At 38.8% G+C, this 26,462-nt stretch overlaps 1 protein-coding gene across 2 annotated transcripts in view; it reads right to left on the bottom strand.

The window, feature by feature from the left end:
* Window positions 1-17,212, bottom strand: part of msraa (methionine sulfoxide reductase Aa) — a 132,889-nt gene extending 115,677 nt beyond the window's left edge. The window contains exon 1 of one of the 2 annotated variants that reach the window (XR_010803902.1): window positions 16,872-17,212. Coding sequence is in view for 1 of the 2 variants with exons in the window: in XM_066677166.1 (XP_066533263.1) it covers window positions 16,872-17,007 (136 nt within the window). In the remaining variant the exon portion in view is untranslated. The remainder of the gene's footprint in view (window positions 1-16,871) is intronic. The other variant, XM_066677166.1, reaches the window with a different exon arrangement.
* Window positions 17,213-26,462: the final 9,250 nt, after the last annotated feature.

Below are 26,462 nucleotides of genomic sequence, written 5' to 3'. Positions count from 1 at the left end.
GGTGAAAATAGTACCTAGAAAATTACTTTAAAGAATGACTTTCATCTGAAGGAACAGTTTTCCTGTTAACTCAGAGGCTAGAGTTGTAAACTGGCAAAAACCAGCTATACTCTCTGGTGAAGTGCATGTCCAACACCAAGATGGCATTAATCATCAATTTATCAACACCCTTATCACCTTGCTGGATCTCTATCCTCAGTAAGGATGGATGGAAACTAAAGCACAAAATATAACTCATGATGCACTCTGTTGCACGTCTTTCTTAACTGTAGAGAAGCCTGTGTGGAGGCAGTTGTCTATTGGGTTCATTTAATGGCAGCCTAATGTCCTGTATGTCCCATTGACTGGATTGCAGGGCGATTGACTAAAAGGGAGCAGAGTTTTCAGTGTGATCAGCCAGGCCCCTTCTCATAACAGCTCCCAAACCGATCATCTTCCAGCTCTCTTTCACATGGCCTGCATCTCAATGAAGACAGCAGTGTAGCACATAAGCGTGTGAACAGTGAAGCATGTTTGTGTTCATGCAGAAGAGACAGGGACAAATTTTTAATATTAAAAATTTGGAGAGACCAGTGGGCTGGAGGGTTGTTGGGTGGAGGGGGGTTGGTTGTGGAACAAGCGCCGCATTGGATCAAAAGTAATTATTCACAACAGGAGGCTGCAGTGTTAATTCAACCAATCAGAGTGAGGGTACGTGGGGGATGGGTAAGAAAGGCAGAGATGGTAGAGGAAGAAAGAGAAGACAGAATAAAGATGTTAGGGAGGAAAAATAGCTCAATACACACTAACTCTTGCTTTGTATTTAAAATTTTTCTTCTCAAGCCTGGAGAAATTATGTATGGGTCTGTAAAAAAGTCCACCAAATATTGTGCCTTCTGATTATTCGTACTGCTCGCAAAAGCAAGTGCGTCAATGCAGCTGTAGGAACCCAGCAATGATTGCTATCATTTCTAAAATGGCTGACACTTAATCAGTTCCATTGTCAGGCTGATCATAAAAAAGCAGACTTATTGTGATGGAGGGACACACGTAATTTCTTAAATCACGTTATTGCTCATATGCCTGAGAAGAGCCCACTGCTGCTCCTCACACAGGCTACAGCAGCACACTTACTTGATGGTTACAAGTCTGGGAACAACAACTGATATTCAAAGTAGCAACAAGTGCCAATAATGGTTGTCCTATGGGTTTCATGATTTTATTCCATTACTTCTCTTTTATTTAACCATTTTCTTTATTTAAAATCATTTTGTAGTTTTAGCCTTGGGCTCCCCCTACAGTTACAGAGTGTAATTCACTTTTACAGAATTGTTCTGAAATCAATGGGGAGAGAAGGGGGGTGCTTCCCTACTCTCATCCAAAAGTTACACAATGCAGTTTCTGCAGTGCTGAACATGCAGCATCATTGACAGACACTCTATTCCACCTATTACTTCTCAGTGAAGCATCACAATGATATGATGCTGTAATTTTAATGTAAAAAATAATTCCTACACTCTCAGAAAAAAAACGGTAGAGGTACAATATTGGTCACTAAAGGTACAAATTGTATAAATGTACTTTTAAAGGTACAACAGTGTTTAAAAGTCCAGTTTTTTTTTCTTAAAGGTACATTACATTCTCTTTTCCAGAAGGAGACATACATATTTGTAATCTTTTATTATAGAACTGTGTCATATAAAAAAACCCAATAAAAGTCCTGGAGATGAAACAAGGCATATGAAATCAACACAATTTTAAAATCTACAGTTACAATAAAATAAGGTACAAGAATGTTCCCTAATTAAACATACACATATGTACCCTTGAGGGTACCAGCAGAGACAGCAAAAGGTACCACCACATTGACAAAATTTCTGACAGTATAGAGTTAGTTTTAGGTATGTTAAACTAGAAAAGATTGCAAAATAAAAGGGCATGTTCACAATTTTAATTTAAAAAAACTAAACAAAAAGGAGCTTTCCCCACAATTTGCTAGCTCTGAATGCATGCTCAAAACCGGTTTAATGTGTTTATGAAGCCTCTGTGTCTGTAAATGAGTAAAAAAAAGGACAAAAGACTTCCAAATATTGAAAAGCATGAACTAGGATGAGGATATTGCTCTATTCCTGTTCCATAGGTGGGTAATGCTGACTTATTTTTGCCGTAGATGGAACTGAGAGGGCTAACTGCAGAGAAGTAAACACAGGCTGAAAGTGCTACAAAACTAAACAACTCGAGTTACAAATTACAAATAATTCAAACACAATAAAAGGACAAATTCATCTTCAGCCACGTACAAAAAGGAGTAGTGTCGTCATCATCCCTCCCCAAACCAAATTCATTCATTATCCGAAACATGCACAAGTTTCCAAAACAAATGTCCATTTTTGCACACTACTCTGTAATATTTTATAATACATTGCCCCTGTGACATAGGAAACAATGGACATGGGAAATAAAGAGTAACAGGTCGAAAAGTAACAGACCGAGAGGATGGCAGAGAGCAGAGGGAGTGCAGAGGGATTTCGGGGAGAGTGAAAGGGCTTCCTCCCCCTTCATCTGGCGATTATGTGTCAACATCAAAGATCACCTCTACACCTGTGCATCTTTGTAGTCCTTTGGTGCTTAGATTAAAGGGAGGTTTTGCTTATTCCAGAGGTACAAAAACACTGGAAGTGAACATGGTTTGGGACCTTGAACACTACATATCTCTTTAATTCCTTCAGAGCCAGGTGGTACAAGGTCTCTCATATGGGAACACAGAGAGCATCTCCCACTACCACTTGTGCTTTCAGAATGAAGTAATCTTATTTTCTCTTTTTTCCTTCTTCAAAATGAATAATTGTAATTTATTAAAACACCTCCCTAGCTGTGAAATTTCGATCAGTCCTTCACAGGGTGACACACACATTCACTCACACAGTCACACCTATGGAGACTTTTGAGTCACCAATCCTCCTACCAACATGTGTTTTTGGACCGTGGGAGGAAACCCACAAGGACATGGGGAGAACACACCAAACTCCTCACAGACCCGAAATAAGACTTGAACCCACAACCTCCAGGTCCCTGGAGCTGTGTGACTGCGATACTACCTGTTGCACCACAGTGCAAAACAGCACCCGTTAAAACTAAATAATAAATAAATAAATAGAAAGTAAGACTTCTAACAGCCATGCATGACCTGGTATACCACCAAAATTGTTACCATAATTTAAAAAGAACTTTAAAAGGTTTGAGGGATAGGAGAAAATTAAGCTCCAAAAATCAAATATCAGCACAAAAATTGAAACACCATCCTAATCTTTTGTCATTTTATGGCAACTGCTGCATAGTACTAAACATATTATTAAAAAATACATTAGCGATTGTGACAATTGTCATATTTAATATGAGGCCACAGTTACCATAAAATGACACAAGAGTGGGAGAATGATTGAATTGTGAAGTAGTTATTAGGGTTGGGCGGTATTTATAAATGTGGATCTTAAAATGAGGGCGGTATTTATTATGTGTGTGTGGTGTGTCTTTAAAAGTCAGCTAAAATTATCATGTGCATTTAAGAGAGCCACAGGGAGGGGGCGCTGTGGGAACTCATTCATTCATTCATTATCTGTAACCCTTATCCAGTTCAGGGTCGCGGTGGGTCCAGAGCCTACCCGGAATCATTGGGCGCAAGCTGGGGATACACCCTGGAGGGGGCGCCAGTCCTTCACAGGGCAACACACACACTCACACATTCACACCTACGGACACTTTTAAGTCACCAATCCACCTACCAGCGTGTGTTTTTGGACTGTGGGAGGAACCCGGAGCACCCAGAGGAAATCCACGTGGACACGGGGAGAACACACCAACTCGTCACAGATAGTCACCTGGAGCGGGACTCGAACCCACAACCTCCAGTCTGGTTTCACAGTCTGATTTTCTAATTTAACTGTCTGAAAATGGGTGGAGAAAAGCACAAGCCCAGTAGCCCTCTGCAGTTGTAGGTTTTATGCTGAGCTTGGGTTAAAAGAAAAAGGAATTAATTTGTAAACAGACACAATTCTCAGAAAATCCTTCACTCGACTTTGTGCTCACAGGTATATATATGGCTTTACCCTCTAATTATGTGTTTTGAGCCTCAATTCACAAAAAAAATCTGAAACGTTTTTTTTAATCGTCAACACCTGTGCACTATCGAGTTGTGTATAGCTAAATTCATCGAATAAACTCGATTTTGTGCTCAAAGATATAAGGCTCAGCACAGTCTGACAGAGCACCCCATCCCCACGGTAATACCGTATGCCGAGATAATATTTTGAGAGGGTATTATGGTTTGAAAAATGTGGATACCGCTCATCCCTAAGCATTATACATTACACAAAAATTGTTTAAAACATATTTGTACACCAAATAGAATAAAAAGGGGAAACAAAGTATGCAGAGAAAAAGATGGACTATAGTCTGTATCAATTGTTGTTTGTGTTGATTTCATACACTCCATTTAATCTCAAAGACATATTTTGTTGTTGTATTTTACACAGTATGGGCGGTATGGTGGCGCAGCAGATAGTGTCGCAGTCACACAGCTCCAGGGGCCTGGAAGTTGTGGGTTCGATTCACGCTCCGGGTGACTGTCTGTGAGGAGTTGGTGTGTTCTCCCCGTGTCCACGTGGGTTTCCTCCGGGTGCTCCTGTTTCCTCCCACAGTCCAAAAACACACGTTGCAGGTGGATTGGCGACTCAAAAGTGTCCGTAGGTGTGTGTGTGTGTTGCCCTGTGAAGGACTGGCACCCTGTCCAGGGTGTATTCCCGCCTTGCGCCCAATGATTCCAGGTAGGCTCTGGACCCACCGCGACCCTGAATTGGATAAGTGGTTACAGATAATGAATGAACGAATGAATGAATTTTACACAGTTCAATAATAAAATCTTACAAAATCTGGAGAAAAGAATGTTAATATAGGGAACAAAATTGGACTTTAAAACCACATTTACATTGTTTGTATCTTTAAAGAAAATAATGTACCTGTACTTTACCTTTTATTTCTGACAGTGTAAGGGACACATGACATGTACAAAGAGTGCAAAAACAAGGAGGATGTTTTAATGTTATGGCTTTTGTGTGTGTGTGTATGTATACATGCAGGACATTACAAAGGTATTTGAGGTATTACAAAAAAAATATATATGTGCACCACTGAGCCTCATGTATCACTGCTGGGAAGAACTATAATGATGCTCATTAATGGAGTCATAAAAACAGTCTCAAGTTCTAATGAATTCAGTTCTGGGAAACAGCTAATCTTCCAAACAAAGCAAAACACCAGATTACCACAAAACCTCACACCTGTTACATCAGGAAAAGTACCTGCCATTTGATGAATCACAGCTGGCATAGTTTTCATGAGACTGAATCAATGGCATCTTTCAAAGGGAATGGCTTAATTATGCACACTTCTAGTGTATACACCACTAGGCAGTAGAGCACTGCGCCAAACTCATTTGAAGTGAAAGTGAAAGAGAAACTAAAATAAGATATGAACTTGAAAAGACAAATAGTTTTGTACAAATATTTGTAGATACCTTTATTAGTATATTTATTGCTAATGAATTTACAGTTTAAATACTGTGTACACAGATGCTAACTGTGAACAAGCAGCTTGCATAATTTCTTTTTCTACAGAGTTTCTACAGAGAAGCGTCCAAGCATTTGGATAACCTAGAATGCCATTTTTGTTCCAGAATTAATAGTTGAACACAACCTCACCTGTGTCATTACAACAACACTTGGGGTGAATCCCATTTCACCCCTTAGCCTTAACACTCAGCCCTACCCCTCTGTTTTGCCTAGGGGTATGGGTGTCTGATTTCTTTTTGGGAAAGTGTGGTAGGGTTGATTCCCATTGTCTTATTCAAACATTCTACCTTAAATGTGTTCGTTTACGAGGCTTACTGGCATTATTTGCCAACTTGTTGAATTCTTGATTCCACCTTACGAGCTGAAAGTATAGCGTTATTTTTGAAACTTTTTGAAGCGAATGTTATTCCATTTTATCTGTTTAAAACACACAAACCAGTTATATATCAGTAAATGTTTACCTACTTAAGTAAAAGGCAAAAATTGAGGGCCGCCACATTTTTCCATGTTTACCTTTACTGTCTAAACCAACATGAAATGTTTAGAATAGACAAAGCTGGTGTTATTTTCCCTTCAACCATAAATACAACTCATATTTAAAATAAATTTATTTTGTTCCACCTTAAATTACACTGTTTAAGGGTGTTATTGGTATTATTCTTGACTACTCCTTTCTACCTCATACAGACAGCTAAGTGGCACTAAAGATTGCACTAGAATTTATAAACAAAACTTGTTTTGAAACACTTCTTATTTTTAATTTTATCCATTTAATACACACAACCAAGTGTCCATCATGTCACAGAAAAAAACCGTACTACTGACATGCTTATATTTGTGGTATATTAAGGAGCTTGAATACTCCTTTAATATATACATATGGCGTCTGTACTTTTGTATTTTTTCAGAATTGCTGTTATCTGTTCAGGGGGAAATAATAGGCAACTCTGGATCTATCTTGGTAGTTTTGATGCTTCTAAGGTGCCTCTGTCTTTCAAAAACATGGCCAATATTTCTACTCATTTGACAAAATCTCTGGTCATGGAGATATTTAGGCACTGTATAATATATATTTTTAAGCATTGAAGATTCTTGGGTCCGGTATAATCTAATATATCTGTTTGTTTGTTTACTTCACAGCTGCAATATGCTATGTTTGTGGATCTGGCAACCTGGTGGGTTAGGACAGTAATGTGATTGGACAGACTGCGGGAGCTGAAATTCCAGTAGAGCTCTGTTCCAGACTTTGCACTTCTCAAATAAAATATACTGCTTCAGCACTGCTATTAGGGATGCCACTGCTTCAATCTAGCCTGTTTTCTTAATCTATGATCACACACAATGGACATTTTATGACTAAGTACAGTAAATATCTTACAGATTGATCCTTTAAGATCGATTGAGCGAAGGAATTGTAAACATTTTTTTAAACAAAAGTAGTTATTTTATGGCATAGCTCAAAGGGCCCTTTGTAGCACCTTTATTTGTGTGAAGGTGTTGGTATTAATGATTGATTTTTCATCTTTTTACGTAATAACACCAAACATAAATGTTTAGATGATGCTTTAAAATTAATGTCCCTCTTGGGTAAGTATTTCATCCATAAATTTTGAGTAATAAAATGTAAACCCCATGCTACACACAGATCAACCATAACATTATGACCAACCTCTTGTTTTAACACTCACTGTTCATTCTCTTAGCTCCACTGATCAGAGAGGAGCACTTTGTAGTTCTATAATTACATGCTGTAGTCCTCTTGTTGCTCTACATACTTTGTTTGCCCAGATTCAGCATGTTTTTTTAAAGGCCAAGACCCCCACAGAACCATCACAGAGCAGGTATGATTTGTGTTGTGGATACTTCTCAGCGATTCAGTGACACTAACGTGGTGGTAGTGTGTTAATGTGTGTTGTCGTGGCAAAAGTAGAAAAGACACAGCAGTGCAACTTTTGTGTCCACTCACCTACCTCATTGGTCCACCTTTTATACATAAAGTCAGAGAGCTCATCTGTTGTTGCACAGTTTGGGTTGGTCTTCCTCTAGTCCTACATCAGTGGACACAGGATGCTTTTCGCTGGATATTTTTGGTTGGTGGACTATTCTCACTCCAGCAGAGACACCGGGGGGTTTAACAAGTCCAGCCGTACTGCTGTGTCTGATCCATTCATACCATCACAACACACAATAACACACCAACACCTTGTTAGTGTCACTGCAGCTCTAAGAATGATCCACCTTACCAATCATACATGCTCTGTGGTGGTTTTGTGGAGGTCCTGATCATTGAAGGACAGGGTGAAAGGGAAAACAAACTGTACAGAACAACAAATGGACTACACTCTGTAATTGTAGAACTACAAAGTGCTCCTGTCTGGGCAGTGAAGTCAAGAGAATGGACAATGATTGTATAAACAGAGGTTGTCATAACGTTTCATAAACAGAGGTGGTCATAAAGTCTTTGTGATTAGCTCTTTTGTTGAAGTGTGGGACTTTATCAGGCACGATGTTGAGCGTGTTACAAGTGCTCCCATTCAAATATTAATCGGTGACCGTCTCATTTACAATGACTCTGACAATGATAGGGACTATAGATGTAACAATACAGTGAATCAGCACCACCCTCATAACTTTAGTTTTTCCTTTTATTTTATTGCAAATATATGATGTGTAGTTACTACCGAACAGTGAATGTGAAGAACCTTTTAAAAGGTTTAAAGACATTCAAATAAAGAATAAAAATGGTTTATTCACAAACATATACCTTCATTTCAAAACTGATTCTCTAAAAAACTATCCTTTAATAACAATAACAACAACAAGGAACAGTAAGAGGTCCAGAGTTAGAGGATTTATAACAGCAAGAGGGACTATATGAAGAAATAAGATCAGAGAGATATGTAGGAGTGTGTAGAGCCTTAAAATTTAGAAGAAGAATTTTGTACTGAATTTTAGACTCAAGAGAAAACCAACACAATTGCTGAAGGATGGGACTAACATGAGCTCTGCACTTGGTGAAAGCAAAAGCCATGGTTTCTGAGTTTTGGATGGACTGGAAACAACTGATTACTTTAACTGGTAGACCATATAAAAGTTATTTACCATAGATGATATAAGAAAAGCATTAAAATCCTTTAGAAACATGCATTTCTTATGGGACCCCATAGGACCCTTTTTAGCACATTTTTTTAAAAAAACCCACACCCAGTGAACATCAAGGATTTTTAAGCTTGTTAACATGTCCGTCTAGAGTTGTTTATACACTAAGACAAGTAGTGTTCCAAAGACTTTATGTTATAAACCTAACAAGCCAAAAAGAAAACCATTTGCAGGTTTAGATACAGTGATCACTATCACAATCAGATATTGCAGTTCAGATTTCACAGTCAATATAAGAAAATAAATGTTTCTGACTTAAGGTGAATCACATTTCACCCCTCAGCCTTACCAGTTTGGGCTGTAGGGCTATTTACCCCCTCAAAAGGGAAAATTATTTAGGGGCGCACTTCAAATGAACTATGGACTATGATTGCCTTGTGAATAACCTGCATAATGGCTGTACATGTGACCAAAAAATTCACACATGTCAGTATTTTCGCTTTTACAAACTATGATAACAATTGAATTACCTTAGTTTAATGTAGTTTGAATGCATTATGTCCCTTTTACTTCATAATAAGCAGAAAGCTTCACTAGCATTATGATGTCTCAGTAGTTAGCATGTACATTTACAGTTTCACCTTAAATGCTGAATTACAAATAGCAGGTACATTCTAGCATCTATGACTAATGTATCATGTAGAGTGGAAGTAATTATATATATATATATATATATATATATATATAGAATGGATGGATTAAAAACACTTTTAATTTCTTAGATAGAGAAGTCACATTATAAGCTGAGATGAAGCATCTTGGGCCTTTGCTACTGAATGCAGGGTGCATGGCCATTGTTCAACAATATTAATGACCAAATAATCACATAATACAACATTTTCACAAAGGTGATGAATGGTGATAACCTTCAAATTTTTTTTGAATACTTTACAAGCTAACCTTGCATACCACGATGGCAAAGTTGGAAATAATTATACATTGTTCCATCCATACCAACCTTAATTTTGAGATCTTGTTCCCCTGGAGACCCATCTCAAATGCAGATCATTTGTATAAATGAAGTTCACGGTCAAAGTTCTTGTTTTGGATCAGAGTCATCCTTGTGCAATTATGTACATTGATATCCTTGTGGTTCTTACCACACCTCTCCCATTCCAAAACTTTTTAAATTGAGGACAATATCCCAAGCCTAACAAGAGGAACGTTCAAAGTTTATAAGTCTGAAAGACACAAATGTCCTCATGAACCTTCTAAACAAATAAGGCAGCTGCATTTGATATTGCCTTAAAAACAAACAATCAAAAACCTTTCGAGTTCGGGTTGCATGGTCATCTCTTGGCTCCACCAAAAAAAGACAGTTCCTGAAGATTCTTCAGAAAAGACTCACTGGTTAGAGTACTCACGCCCCTTTCGCCCCTTGCCTTTTTGTTTTTGTTTTTTTGTCATTTCAGAGCAGTTTTCTTGTCTGGTTTTGTTTTTCAGCAGTGAAGCAGAGCTCCTACACCTTAGGTATTTTTGATTTCCTTTGCGCAAAAGCTAAGCAAACAGACAAAGGGAACAGCAATAGAACCCTGCCAAGTTTCGCCTGGCTTTATTTCCCCCCTCTCTCTTCTTCTCTATGTTCCCTCATTCTCAGCATGGCAACCTTCCTGACAAGCCTTGGCGGTGCTCCAGCCTGTGTCTGTCGGTCTTGGTCCCCTCCTCCTCAAAAAAAAAAAAAAAAGGAAACCCAGAACAAAACAAATGCCAATTTGATCAAATGCCAAATTGATCAAAACAAACAATGAAATCTCTTGCTCAAGAAATCTCTAGCTCTTTTGCTCAACATTATATTTGCCCTTCAGATAAAGACAAAAACATGTACATATTGGCATCTCTAACTTTCTCTCGAACCCTGTCCTGCCACATTGCCCCCACCATAATCCATACCACTGCCTGCTTGCTAATCCTCATCACTCTTTCCCAACAGCACCCTAGCGCTCAAGAGTTCCGTAGTGTCTCACCCACTCACTTCCCGGTCTCCGGGATGTCTTAGCAGGGATATCTTACTGCCTCTTTGCTTTTCAGAGCCACAGCTATTCACAGAATGCCAAGGCAGCACCTCCTGTCATTTTGAGGATATGGCTGTGGATTTGTTAATAATGCCAACTAAGGATTGCCTGAAGGGCCCAATCTCCACACATAGCCTATATTCTGCCCTTCACACATTATATACTGTAAGCTTAAGAACATTCAGCAAAACAGAATGACCAAAGATATAGCAGAGCTACATATGATTGGTCATCAATATCACTTTAGGCAATTTGATATTTCATTCATGTTTGGGTTGGGGATTATAAATTGTGCTCCATAAAACACTACTTTCAGAAACAAATGTCACTTTTCCACTGCATGGAACCTTCTCTACTTGACAAGGCTCTACTCAGCTTATTTGCTTTTTCATTAGGTACTGGGTACTTTTTTGTATCAAGTAGAGACTAAACTGTGATGTGTAAACCTTGCAAAGTACTGGTTAGCCAGAGAGACTCATGTACATGATGAAATGCAGACATCCAGCACAAACTAGAAGTTTGAAAATGAGGTTTGGGGTGTGTTTATTTATGATTAATGTTTTGACCATTTTTAATTAAGGACTATTCAGAAGCTTGAGTTCAGAATACTGACACCTACTTTGTGATTCATGAATGAATCATATATTTCAAAATATTCACTTCATTTCAGCTGTCAAATTACAAAACAGCTAAACCCAAATGCAGAGTAGTTTGTTCAAGGTAGTAGTTTTTTCATAACAAATTCTGATAAAATATGCATGAGAGGATTTCACTATTTACCATCATAAAGAGTATGCCAAAATTTTATGAATTATCTCTTCAAATAATGTAAAAATAATATATATATTCATAGTTTATTTACATTTATGGTCTACCTTTTCAGGCTCTGAGGAAAAGCCCAACACAAGACATACCCCTGAGTCTTAATTTAAGGCTTAAATTAAGTAATTTAATGGAATTCATTCTTAAGAACTAAAAGGATTTCTAATTGAAAGAATGTATTGGACCCAGAAGAATGACAGCAGTGGCTGGTACTGGTCTTGCTATACTAGGTGTGCCTAGTTTTGTTTTACCCAAATTAGTCATTCCTAGTAATACCCATTAGCACATGATATCACATGATGCAACCAAGCTGAGAGGCCTTGCATGCTTCCTTTAAACATAAAGCTAAAAACACATCACTGAACAGCTCTACACATTTGTGGACAAAGCTAATTAACCAAACCAATTCTCTTGTGCTAGCTTGTGCTAGTCTGACCTAGGAATGACAATACACCAAAGCTGAACGTATTCCAGTAAGCATTCAGATGCAACAAAAATATAAACTCTAATAAACTGTGTGGTTCTACTGCTTTTACACACTGATGAGATGCAGGCATCTGATCCTGGGCTAGTGAGGCTCCTGAGTAGGAAACCTGACTTGAAATTTCCCACTTGGAACTCTTATATTCTAACATCCTAGTTCAAATGGAATGCCGCATAAGTGTACTTTATGGGAGTGTTTCAAGCTTTACATGAAAACTCCACTGCAAATTTTGTTGCAAATTGCAAGAATCTTCTTTTGAAAATTTTGCAGAACAAAAAAAAAGATAAAATTTCCAACTAATTTTAGTTGCCCAACTTGATTAATATTTGTAAATATACACATTTTGAATTTGATGCCTGCAACTAATTCAAAACAACAACGGGACAAGGGCAAATAAGAGAAACATTTTAGAATATTCAAGTTACACCATTTTAGACCTTGCCACTATAAGCAGCTTATAATAAATGAATCAAATTAGGAACAAATAAGCCCGGAAGGCTCCCATTCTGCTACTGTGATAAATAAGAGCCACATGGCTCAGGAGTCGTTCACAACAATTTTCATTTGCAGTCTGTCACCCATCAAAAAAGGGAGAAAGTCATACTTCAAATGAATGCAGAAATATTGCCAGATTCTCTAGGCCCAAGCTCATCTCGGTCTAAAAGACAGTGGAAATGTATTCTGTGATCAGAGAAGTCCTTGTTCCAGGTGTTTGTCCTATGGTGCATCATGAAAAGCAGACTGGAGACCACAGGCAAAAATGACAAACATTGGGAATTTGTCTTTATATCTTTGTTAATTAAATAAATAGTTATTGAGGATTCAGAAATCAAAGATTATGTTTTGTATTGCATTTTACAAAAACAAACAAAGGAAAAAAAAATTCCCTGAAACATGGTTTCTATTTCCAAACATTTTACATAGGGATTGTGCTGCCTATTTTGCAGTGTGTATGTAAATTAGGGTTAGAACTATTTTTTGCTATATTTGTATTCTTTCTCTGTGACTTATCCTCTCTCTGTTTCTCACACACACAAAAATACACAAGCAATGGAAGTACACAGATTTTCAAGTGAATCAATTTGTGAGAGCTGTATAATTTTTAAGCCTATTTTGATGCAGCAAAATCGCAGACCATCAGGAGAGATTTTACATGTTCACATAATTTTTTTTCTATACACCCTTATCCTTTAGTTAATTAAAAATAGTTATTACATACTGTTCTGTTTTTAAGTTGGACACAAAATATATTATTATATATAAAACTGACTGATCACAAAAGGGTGGTTTCTCAGACAGGGATTAAGCCTAGCCCTGGACTATATCATTCTTTCAATGGAAAATGACAATACCAAACACTGTTTAGACTACGACAAGGCTTAATCCCTGTCTGGGAACCCTTAATGTGCGATTCAGGCAAACGAGACCTCAGATCAATTGCAATATGTCAGCAGAGGACACTCAAATTTAATAATTTACATAGAATGCAGACCCTTTCAAACAGTGGATGGTTTTCGTGCTGCTTACAGTCACAAAAGTCATATGTTCTCTGCCTCATTGCCACTGTAGCCACACTATCTATTTATTAAAGGTGGTCACCATCTCTCTCTCAGAAAATCTGTCTCTGAAATGAAAAGGTCTTTCGAAAAAAAAAAAAAAGAAACAGAGATTGCAGGAATCAAGTGTGTTACAATGAAACTAAATTCTACAGGACAGTAGTCTAGTGGTGGGAAAAGTTACCACAAATGTGTAACATTCAGGAAGCTCCTTTATGACTGTTTATAAAAGTACCTTTGTCAGTATTTTGTCAAGTGCTTCCTGGCAACCTACCAGTGGTGTGATGGAGTCCTGTTGCCGAGGGAAAGCCCTGAGAGGCTGAGGCTGCAAATCAGTCTGCTGCAGTCCTATGGGGTGGATGCCGCACAACAAGGTTTCATGCCATCGCACTAAGCAGCAGTGTGAGCTGCATCTCAAACAGACTGCAGCTGCTCCTGAAAGCCAGACCTTTCACTTTCACATTGGCCAGACATGCATTTACCTCTTTTTGAAAGGGATCTTACAGCAAAATTTGTAAAATCATCTCACCCTACTGTCTTTAAGCAATTCCTCCAGCTTAACATCAAATCAAAATGCACACATTACCTCTTGGTTCATGTGCTTTATCACAACAATATACTGAAAAGACATGACTAGGTTTAGAGATGTGTCTCGCAAAATCCAGACCTGGAAATTACAAACCGGATTCCAAAAAAGTTGGGACACTAAACAATTTGTGAATAAAAACTGAATGTAATGATGTGGAGATCGGACGCTCAGCGTCTCTGGGGGTCTATGGGGCAGTGGGCTGGCCTTGACGCTCAGCTTCTGCATGATGATTGGATGATCTGTCTGAGGCTGAATCCCTTTTTGATTGACAGCGAAATAAGCGAATCAGCGATCCTTTGGTGTAGCGATCCGTGGAAGCATTCCATTTTCCATTCTGTTCTGAGTTGAACCGGAGACTTTCTAAGTTCTCTTAGCGGCATTTTCTTTGTTAAAAACGACTAGTGACAAATCGAGCTGCTATTTCTGGTGGAGTTTTTTGTAGCTGCTTGTGTTTGGAGACTGACTTCTATCACCCTTTCTGACTTCTATCGCAGTTTCTGTCCAGCGGGTGCTGCTGAGCCCCTCCACCGTCACAAAGCACTCACAGGCGGACACACTTCACATGGACCAAGGCCGTTTAAGCAGCCTAGCTCTGCTGGCCATTGAGAGGACACTAGTCAAGTCCCTGGAAAAGACGCCTTGTTGGTATGACAGGGTCACAGATCATTTTCTTGAAAAGGAACGAAGGGTAGAATTTACGTATAAATAAACCAACACATTTTATGATGTAGGCCGAAATTGAGCTTCCCCTCCTTGAAAGACCAGCATCCGCCACTGGCAGTTACAGATAATGAATGAATGTTGGTATAAGTTGTGTCAATAGCCCTGTGAAGGACTGGCGCGCCCTCCAGTTCCCGCCTTGCATAAGTGATAGGCTCATTACTGAGTTGATCAATCATTTCTGCATTCACTTGCTTTGACACAATATTTTTCAGTTAAGTTCAGTTAAACCATTTTCAGGGCACTGTAAATAGGGCTGCTGTCACACAGCTCCAGGGTCACATGTTGGTAGGTGGTGACTCAATAGTGTCCATAGGTATGAGTGAAAGTGAGTGTGTGTGTCCTGGGTGTGTGTGTGTGTGTGTTCCTGCCTTGTGCCCAATGATTCCAGGTAGGCTCTGGACCCAGTGTGACCCTGAACTGGATAAGTGGTTACAGATAATGAATGAATGAAGTTGTGTCAACAAGAACTACATGTATAGCATTCATTCATTCATTCGTTGTCTGTAACCGCTTATCCAGTTCAAGGTTGTGGTGGGTCCGGAGCCTACACAGAATCATTGGCCGCAAGGCAGGATCACAGCCTGGAGAGGGCCCCAGTCCTTCACACGTACAAGTACAGCAAACAGTACAAATTCACAACTTCAAAAACTCACATCACTACACCCACATCACTGAGAAATGTTTAATACTGTATACACCAGTTATTGAGAATAGTTCATAATCTACTTGACTAACTACAACTTTCATGAACAAACTTTGCATGGGAGGAGATAGCACACTGAGCACAAGCAAAGGTGTCAGTTTATTTAATCCAGTTCTCCTTTTGTCACAATTTACATCACTGTTTTATATCATCGAATAGCCTAAATAACCTTAGTCAAAATAACTTCAAAAAAAGAGAAAGATAGTGTAGATTATCAATAAGAACACAAACACAACCTTAGATGCCAACTGGAAAGAAAGAGAAATGAATGAACCATCACAATGTCCACAATGGTTTAAAATGGTCTTTGTAGGTATGATCGTCTGGTGCTGGTTCCATTGCTTGTCTAAATATACTAGATTAAAACATAATTTGCTGTATTATCTAGCGGTGTGATATAATATTAATTTAACTCCAAGTAGAAGGTACTCTAACACTTAATTTGTGACGCATAGAACTCCCACTCGCACAACTATAAATCTCTGCAGACCGGAGACCAGAAAGTAGGCATATACCAGCAAGTGGGAGATTATGGTAGGGATAGGTTGTGTTAGGGTGTAAATACCACTTGGAGGTGCTTCTGACCTGGCTGGTCACCGCTCTGAAGGGCTATTCACGCAGACCTTTAGCTACAGACCAAAGAAAATACAAATTATGCGGGAAGGCGGTGGTTGAACTGCTCGTCTTGTTGTAGCAGAACACAAAAGCTTAAAGAACAAGCACAGACTGCCTGAATTGTGTCGTTTATTTGCAGTGCTTTAAGTAAAATACTTGAATGTATTGCTGCTACTCGTGGAGTACATTTGTTCATCCTCTTCTAGCGTGTTTAGAGTGTTAAATTTTCATTACGTTAAAATTCTGGGAATTTTTTTCGTGCGAAATATAATCGAAATATCGTACTCGGTGTGAATGTCTATTGGGAATATGCGCTTGTGACGCAATGTTATTAGACAGTGCTTAGGGCGCATGCGTGATTTAGAGTTTGTAAACATTTTCCGGAAACATTTTTGCAGCTCTTTCTTCCCTCTCTCGAATAGCCGGAGAGATTATTCTTACGAATTAACAACTTGGTGCTCACTGAAACATTTCATATTTCCCCCTCAGCAGCGGATTCAGTAGCTCTCTACCAGTGTCCCGTATAAGGAAGTTATATAGCGACTGGTGTTAGCATTTAAAGCTAACTCGCCTCACGAGTGAATAAAAGCAGTTTTATTTACCTGAGACTTCCATACTTTGCTGTCTGCCGGGTAACGCTTCTTCTGAAGAAGGCATCTGCTGTTTAGAGGCCATCTCTCTCGTTCTACTGTAGACAAAACGACTCCGGGATAGCCACAGACGGTTGAGTATGACCATGGAGTGAGGGTTCACCTGAAAACTGACAACAGCTACAGCGTCCCTTGGTCACACTTGTTTGGCAGGTTTACACAACAGCGTGCGAGATATTTAAGCCAGTTACGTGGACACTGCTATCATTAATCTACTTTCAGTTCTGAACACTGGTTAAAATATCATCAATCTGCAGAAGACTCTTATTTAGCCTGCAGTATAATGTAAACTATTCCTTTGCTGTGGTTCATCATTGACAATAAACATAACATTTATCTAATTTGTGGTTGTTTTGTAATAGTCATTTTTATATAAAAAACTATAACCCATGGTGGTCAGCAAGTAGACATATTGCACATTCCAATGCACAATCACAATTCATGTTCTGAATGTATATTTGGTGCAAGGCTGTTTTACAATTTTTTTTTTAATATGTAAAATCCATCAAATATATAAATTGTTTTATAAGCCAGGGCTGAACGATTTAGAGAAGACATCTAACTGATTAGAACTATTGTAATTATTTTCTGTAAATTCAAGTACAAGTGTTTTTATAACTAAGATGACTTGGCTTTTTATTTGAACTCTAAAAGGAGAGAGCCAGACTGACTTTTAGTTCTCGCTATTGTTATAACCACAAGTTTGTTCACTGTAGAAGGTGTTCTGACATAATTTGCCTGGGGTGTCTAAATTTTGCATATGACCATGTATACATGGAGCACTTATGTGAATGTAACACAAATGCTGGCTTTTTATGATTAAAAAAGGTTTAGAACAAACTCCAAAAAACATTATTATATATATATATATAGAATAATTGGTACAATTTCTCAAAATGCATTAAAAACTCAGATCTGTAATTTGTTAATTCACTTGAACATTTTTCTAATAGACAAAAGGACAAGTTTTTTAGTGACAACTGCATTTATTTTTGTTAAATATAAACACACACACAAAAGAGATGAGACAAGGGCATGTTTACCACTGGGTAAAGTCACTTTCTAATTGAATACACTAATAGTGGCAGTTTTGCAAGCTGGCACGAGACAAGACTTCAGACAAGACTCATGATGCACTATACACTTTCAATAGGAGACTGATCTGGACTGCAGGCAGCCCAGTCAAGCACACATTGAAGGATCACTAGATAACACATACCTTGTAACTACACTCTTGTATCTATTTTATCAGCTCCACTGAAAATACAGGAGCACTTTGTAACTGTACAAATACAGACTGTAATCCTACTGTATCTCTGCATACATCCTTATCCCTACTTTACCCTACTCTTTAAGGGTCAGGATCACCAGAGAAGGGTTGATCTGGGTGGATCATTCTCAGCGCTGCACCACTGAAATGGTGGTGGTGTGTTAGGTGTTTTGCACTGGTATGAGCAAATCAGACAGCACTCACTCACTGTCCACTCTCAGACACACCTTATTGGTCCATCTTTTTATATATGTAAAATCAGAGACAGTATCTCATCTGTTGCTGCAGTTAGCATTGGTCATCTTTCAGTGCTTAATCACTGGACACAGGACGCTGTTGGCTGGATAGTTGTGGTTAGTGGACTATTCTCAGTCCACCTTAAAAAACTATATATATATATATTTTTTTAGAAATGACTTGAAAATTAGCCAACTCTGGATTTGTTTTTTAATGTTGCTTCTAAACTGCCTCCATCTTCCAAACACATGGCCTGTATTTCTTCTCATTTTATTCCGTCTCTGGTCATGGAGATTTTGGAAGGACACCGAGGCTTTTTAGGTCTTGTAAAATTGAACATCACCGTTGCCAGCTGAAACTCTACAGTGCAAAGAGGAAGCCATTTCTAGGCAAGCTCCACAAGCTCAGACGTTTGCACTGGGCCAGGGGTCTTTTAAAATGGAGTGTGGCAAAATGGAAGACTGTTCTGTGGTCAGATGAGTCACGATTTGAAGTTCTTCATGGAACACTGGGACGCTATGTCATCCGGACCAGAGAGGACAAGGATACCCCAAGTTGTTATCAACGCTCCGTTCAGAAGCTTGCATCACTGATGGTATGGGGTTGCATGAGTGCTTGTGGCATGGGCAGCTTGCATGTCTGGAAAGGCACCATTAATGCAGAGAACTATGTTCAGGTTCTAGAACAACATATGCTCCCATCTAGACGTCATCTCTTTCAGGGAAGACCCTGCATTTTTCAACAAGATAATGCCAGACCACATTCTGCAGCAATCACATCATCATGGCTATGTAGGAGAAGGATCCGGGTACTGAAATGGCCAGCCTGCAGTCCAGATCTTTCACCTATAGAGAACATTTGGTGCATCATATAGAGGAAGGTGCGACAAAGAAGGCCCAAGACGATTGAACAGTTAGAGGCCTGTATTAGACATGAATAGGAGAGCATTCCTGTTTCTAAACTTGAGAAACTGGTCTCCTCGTCTGAGTGTTGTAAGAAGAAGAGGGGATGCCACACAGTGGTAAAAAATGGCCTTGTCCCAACTTTTTGGGAATTTGTTGACGCCATGAAATTTTGAAACAACATATTTTTGTAAATGTAAAATGATACATTCTCTCAGTTTAAACTTTTGATATGTGATTTGTGTTCTATTATGAATAAAATATTAGATGTTGGCACCTCCACATCATTGCGTTCAGTTTTTATTCACAATTTGTTTAGTGTCCCAACTTTTTTGGAATCTGGTTTGTACAATACATACATTACAGACTGTTCCTTTTAGGGTGTGTGGTAAATAGAGCTGAAAATGGACAATGGGTCTAGAAACAAGGAGAACGGTATATGTGCTGAGCAATTTTTAACATTCATTTTATACAGGAAGGTGAGGGATCAGGATCATAACAGCTGACTCATTAAATCGCATCCTGATATCGGAGGAAATTTGCATTAAATTCTGCTACACGTTCAGGGTCTATACGGCTTTGGCACTCATTTCGGAGTATTCCATATTAAAGTAGGCTATAGATTCTTCCCCGATGGACCTGAAATGGATGGAAGAGTTTTACCGTGAACCATCTGGAGTTCCCCGCGTGTCCAATCTGTTTAAAAGAGAGAAGCGCGGGGAAGACGACACGCTCGCGACAGTGTGGGGATGAGGAGATATCAACTGACCTCACGCGAGCGCGCGCACACAAACATACATATATAATGCGCACAACCCAACGCGAAGTCTTCACGCGCAAATCAAATGGCGTTTTTAACGAACACGAGATTTTTGTCCTATAAGCTCAGCGTGGATATAATAATAATTAAATGGGCCATTATTGCATACCCTGTATTAACCAACTAAAAATATTAACATAAGCTTAGGCCATCTGTATCGCTGCCTATAGTCTAGACTAACAATCGTGGTCTAAGAGCACTGTATTAACTTATTTCGAGGGTAATATTTAAGCTAAGCTGGAGCTGCAGGAAATCAAAACTGAGGCGAGTGGGGGTTGGGCTTAAGCGCACAGATGACAGGCCATATGGAGCCGAGCTCTATTTTTTGGACACATTTGGATGAAGCAGTCGCTGAATTTTACCATGCGAGCAAAATATTTATTTCACTTTACAAGAGCAGAGTCCGCATTACATGATCATTAGCGTCTGACGCGCAAATCGGACTCTACGTCATAGAGCATTATTGAGAATTCTAGAAGATTTAATGCAGTACGGGAAGTACACCGCGTCGTACATTGCGGTTTCATAAAATGTAACGTTAAAGGTTCTTTTTGGCAATCTGAACTCTGAATAAAACCATTTACACGATGAAGTTGTTAGTTGCATTATGAAACGGTACTTCAGGTTGATAGAGAATTGTCTCGTAAATGGTTCTGTATTGTACAAACAAAATGATTCTCCTGCTATACCTATTATATATAACTATTTTCAACAAGGTGCTATGGAACCATATACGTTACATTCTCTATAAATCTATATAGAACTCATTGTAATCATAGGCTTATAAAGACTTAAAAAAAACATTTTCATGGCATCCTGACTGTCGAAGATTAGCCCAAGAGCAGTCCTCGGGATTACTGCAAAGCAGCTGCAGTCCAAACATTAGTCTGCGGATGCATTACTGCGTTTTTAAAGTAATACTGAAGGCTACAGCCTGACGGCCCTAATGTCACAACACAGAGAAAAACCGGAGCGTGGAGCTGCCATACAGCAATTTGTTTAGTAAACCGGCAGATGCCACCTCTTTCAAACCGAGTAATCCTCATATGGGAGAGAGAGAGGGAGAGAGAGAGAGAGAGAGAGAGACGGTCGAGCTGTAGTATGCGCTATGCCTGCTGTAATAAGCTGGGCTGCTCTCTTCCTCCTCCTCCTCTTCTTCCTCACATCGCTCTCCACACAAATCACACTGTTTCATTTCTCCAGGCGAAGCTCTTATGCTCATCCTCCAACCCGACTCTCTCCTTTCGCACTGCCGCGAAAAAGAGGATTTTTAATTTTTTTATTTTTTGTGAGGGGAGATTAAACCCTGCTCTGCTGCCTCTGCAAAGGATGCTCAACATCCTCTTCCTCCTCACCATCAGCACCTTCATCACTGCCGCCAGCCACGGGGACACTTTCCTCCGAAACAGGATATGTACGGACCGATTATTTCTTATCTGAAGGAACACAGTCTTGTGTTTATTGCAGGTATAATTGTCTAAGCTTTAACGACGATAGGCGCGTGGTGTATGATCATCAAACATGTTTGTCTCCCTGGCTTACAGGCTTCGGTTTATACGGTTTAATTTACACAGTGCAGACGCTGGAACGTGCGCGTACATGCTTTGATATTTAGGCGAACCGGCTAAACCAGAAAGCGACGTCCCATTCGAATGCACTTTGTGGACCCATCTCTTGCCTGCTTTTGGCAAATGGTCTCGTACTTTTTAAATTAATTTACTTTAATATTTAGCTTATCCCCCACCCCCATAGTGCAGGTGCTTTCAGCTGCGCCTAACTCTACACCCCCCACCCCCCCGCCTTCTCCATAAGGGTAAGGAGGGGACCCCCTCCCCTTTTCCCTTCCTCCTCCTCTTCACCTCTGCTGCATTTTGCATGAGCTATCTGGGTCATTAGCATTTTAGCGTATGCGAGACTTGACAAAGCTGCTGAGGGGAGCCAGATGGGCCCCTCTCTTCGTCTATACTCTCTCTCTCTCGATGCATCTCTTGGGAGTTGAGCAAAAAAAAAAAAAAAAAAAAAATGAGGGTGCAGCAGGACAATCAAGAATCCCTCTCTCCCTGTCTGCCTCTATGCATTGCCACTCAGGCCTTACTGGGACGGAGAGATGCTCAGCTTTTGAGGGATATAACGCAACGTGCCAGTGCTTTCGAGAACGGGTAATGTAAATAAAAACATTAAAAAAAACAGCTACTAAAGGTTTTTCCAAGTATATTTTCTTTTCCGTCGTTTTCTTTGGGAAGCTGTGGCAGATCTGTGCTGGCGTTGCTCTTCCAGCTGGAGGATGCATGTTCTCTTTTTTGGCGCAATGTGTATTGCTCTTTAAAGACAAGGGGTAGATTTAGGCCTGCTTCTCTTCGTGTTCACAGCGGACCTTGATTTAAATGTCCATACAATTAAGGCACGCGGTGAATGCCAAGGGAGAGGGTGAATATCTTCGATTTGTATGTCTGATGCACCAAGGCACTATGGCACAAGGCTCTTAGGATGAATCTGGCGCTGGGACTAAAGTGTCGGCTGTTGAAAAGGGGAATGACTCATCACATTTCCATGTCCTCCGTGAAGTTCAGTCCTCAAGATCTGTGTTGTGAAAGAACATGAACTTAAGTACAGTTTTTGGATCAGCTTTTTTTTCCATCATTGGGATATCGAAGCGTCCTTGATTTTGGGGAAATGGCAGAAGACTGCGCTCTCTTTTCGTGCCTGTTTTGGCCTTTGAGAAAGGAGATAATACTATTATTATTATTTCTTTATTTATTTGTTGGGGGGTGGGCAGTTCTTGCTCATGCGGCCTGCTTAGGAATGGCATTAAAATGAAGTGATAACTTTTGTCACTGCAGGGACAAAACGTGTTCCGTAGAATCTGTCATGATGTCACTGATTTATGAGCTTAATGTGATTATTTCGAGCTTGTCAATAAATGCAGTTATGCAACGAACTCGGATATAAATTTCATTTCTTCACGCCGGGATTCTCATTTGGTCTAGTCGAGGAAAATGGCCGAGCTCATTATGTAACCTCTAACTTGCATCCAGGGTGCAAAAAATGCAGTAATCATTATTTTAAAGGGTCAAGAATGATTAGGTGGTAAAATGTGTCCCCCTGATTTTTGGGGCACCTGCAGATAATGGCTCAGATAAAAAGGTTTAAATAAAATACTTTTAAAAAACGTTTAAAAAGAAACCGTTCTGCGTTAAATATATGACGAAAACGACGCGTAAATGTGTTTATAAATGTTTAAGGGTCCTGGAGTGAAATGAGCATTTATCTTTCAACTCCGACAACTGAGAAGTAGCCTTACCATTATATAATAACAGATAGAAAGGCCTCTTGTTGTACACTTAGAAATAACTCCGCAGAGACACAGGTCTGCAAACGATTTTCTTTGTAATGACCTACATTTAAATTTACTTCTGCCTATTGAGAACATTTATTGAGAAACAAAAATGAAATTTAATTTATGTTCCTCGGCTTTTCAATCGACCTCCTCCCTCACTGCTGCCTTTAATGTCAATGTCATATATAAGGTTATGGTGCTAACTTACTGCTGCTTCTGTCTGTTTGCTAGTCAATTTAAGAACAGGTCCTTAAACGTGTGCTTCGGTCTATTGCCTCAGCTTGACTTGAAGGAAACGTTAGTGCTTAAAACATAACAGAAATTCTTCCCATCCTCTTTGTATTAATTAATCCTGTTACATAATAACATGTCTAGTACAAATGTGTACAGTATGAGATTTACTAAATTGCTTTGAATGCCTTTTTCTCTTGCCTTTGGGCAGTTATTTGGCACACCATCCTTCATTTTCGGCCTATTACAATTTGGCCACTCATTAAAATTTTGTTAATAGGAATAAAACAAGGTCTCTTAGGTCTAATGTTTTATTTGCTGCCCTTTTTCATTACTACGCCAATTGTGTAGGCGTTAAATTCCCTGTTGAAATCCGTTTTGCGCTTGCATGCGGTTAAGGTTAAAAGGATGAATTCGGAGAAAAATCTAAAGGCTGTCTTAGGTCTATGGCTTAAGTATTTAAACTCTCAACGGGAAAAGGAAGATCCTCGTCAAGCGAATATTTGTACAAGTTTGGCTTAAGGGATGATGGAACGAAACTAAATACTCCGACTGCAGTCTCACCCCCCTGTGTGTGTGTGTGTGTGTGTGTGTGTGTGTGTGTGTGTGTGTGTGAGAGAGAGAGAGAGAGAGAGAGAGAGAGAGAGAGAGAGAGAGAGAGAGAGAGGGAGGGAGGATTTTTTTAAATTCAATAAAACCTATAGAAAATACGAACAGGTAATTTTGCTAAAATGGCATATTGGTTTAGCTTCGCATTTTATTATTTCGCCAAATATGGAATGAAAGAAAAGTAAATTAAGAATGAAAGAAGGCTCATCTTCCACTTCTAGAAAAATTAGTCTGAAATGGTTTTAAAAAGCGTATGTCAGCACGAGAACCACGTCAAAAGAAAAAAAAAAAAAATATATATATATATATATAAAAAAAATTTTCAGCGTCTTTCCCTGACGTGTCTATATTAAAGTTTAAATTGGTTAAGTACGAAAGAGAACACTTGATTTAGACGGGAAAGTCCACACCTAAGCAAGTGACCTTTATGTTTAATATTTGTCAAATCTGTATCCAACACAACCTAGGTACACCGCTCTTCCCTAATGTTAGATTTTTAACCACCATTCTGTGCCAACAGTAGAGAATATGTAATATACAAATGGACGGAGTAATACTTTAACATAGTCCCATTCTTGCACGGCAGTGAGAATTATTGGTATTTTTCAGAACATAATTTAGCTTCTGCTCATTAGGGCAAACAGGGCACGTACAAATAAAATACTGATATTTATGCACGTAGAAAACTGGAAGATAAATATTTCCCTGGAATGGCCGTGTGCATTTTGGGACGCAGGCCCTTGTGTCTTCTGTCCGTCTTTAGGTCCCCTGTTTTCTCATGAGATCTCAAAATAGCCTTATTTTTCTGATTTACTATACGGAACTTCATATTAAATTCAGCCAAGACGTCAGTAACATCTCGCCATTAAACGACGCCATTTTAAACACTAACAGAAAAGAAAAGGAAGAAAAACTCATAAAAGAATGTATCATTACCCCACATGCTATTACAGAAAATTCCAGAACGTCACATAACATTTTATAATATATTTATAAAAAGGCCTAATGTAGGATTTATTATGCTTAATTCGCCTCTGAAACAGCAGCAGAGTCAAGCGCCACGTTACAAATTCATTCGGTCATTTCTCATCTTTGACGCTTCAATTCTCTCTTTGAATATAACACACGCACGAGAAAAACTACGTCGAGTTTCGCTGTAGTCCAGCTCCTGATAAAATCTGATACAATCCCTGCAAAAAAAAAAAAAATCTAAAAATGGTCAAGAACGTACTGCGCCAACGTCTTTTTCTCAATAAACCAAAAGAGTAGCCCATAAAAAGAACAATTTTTAAACAGTTTCTGCCAGTTTTTTATGGTGCCCACGTATTTTGTGCTATTTGCAGTAAAAATATAAATCCATGCAACAAATAAACTGGAATATTCTGCTATAAATAATCCGCTTAAGAGGAGAAGAGGGTTGCTGCTGTATGTTGGATTTTGCACAAGGCCTTTTTAAGATCAATGACAATGACACGATTAAGTCCACAAGAGGGCGACGCTAGACGACGCAGTTACATCTGTACCAATTTCAATAACGTTCCCTTTTACAGGAATAGTAAGAAAACGAATTTGCTCAACTTTGAGCTCAGCACAGTGCTCTGTCACCAAGAAAACTGCTTTAAAACGTTTAACACAGCAGAAAGTCTGTTTGTAATATAAAAGTCTATCATTCTAGAATTATAGTAACAAGAAACTTTTCAGAAATGTTTGGAATACAGAACACACTTCAATGAAATTTGTTTTTTCAGTGTTTTCCAACTAGAGCATGCGTTTATTCATTTCCATCAACATCACCTGATTTTATTTAATGAAGGGTTTATTAGATATATTATGTATTCAATGATAACTTCTTCCTCCAAGATCATCTTTGGATAAGAAACTGGCATCCAATAATATTAAATGTATATTGTTTCATAGTATCTATATCAATATAAATATTTCTGAACAAACACATGGTTATCAAGATTAATTTTTGACAGTCTTGTATTTTTTTGCATTTTCTAATTCTTAATATACTCAAATACATAAAGGTAGCCTATCATTTAAATATTCAGCCTCATAATAATCCATAAAATTTGGTAATGTATAAAAAAATGACAATCTTCATGAAATACAGATAGTAATTTTATTTTGGTAT

Source organism: Hoplias malabaricus, chromosome 7, assembly GCF_029633855.1.
Source record: "Hoplias malabaricus isolate fHopMal1 chromosome 7, fHopMal1.hap1, whole genome shotgun sequence".
NCBI lineage: Eukaryota > Metazoa > Chordata > Actinopteri > Characiformes > Erythrinidae > Hoplias > Hoplias malabaricus.
Note: the sequence above shows the minus strand (reverse complement) of the source record. Positions and strands in the feature narration are given on the sequence as shown.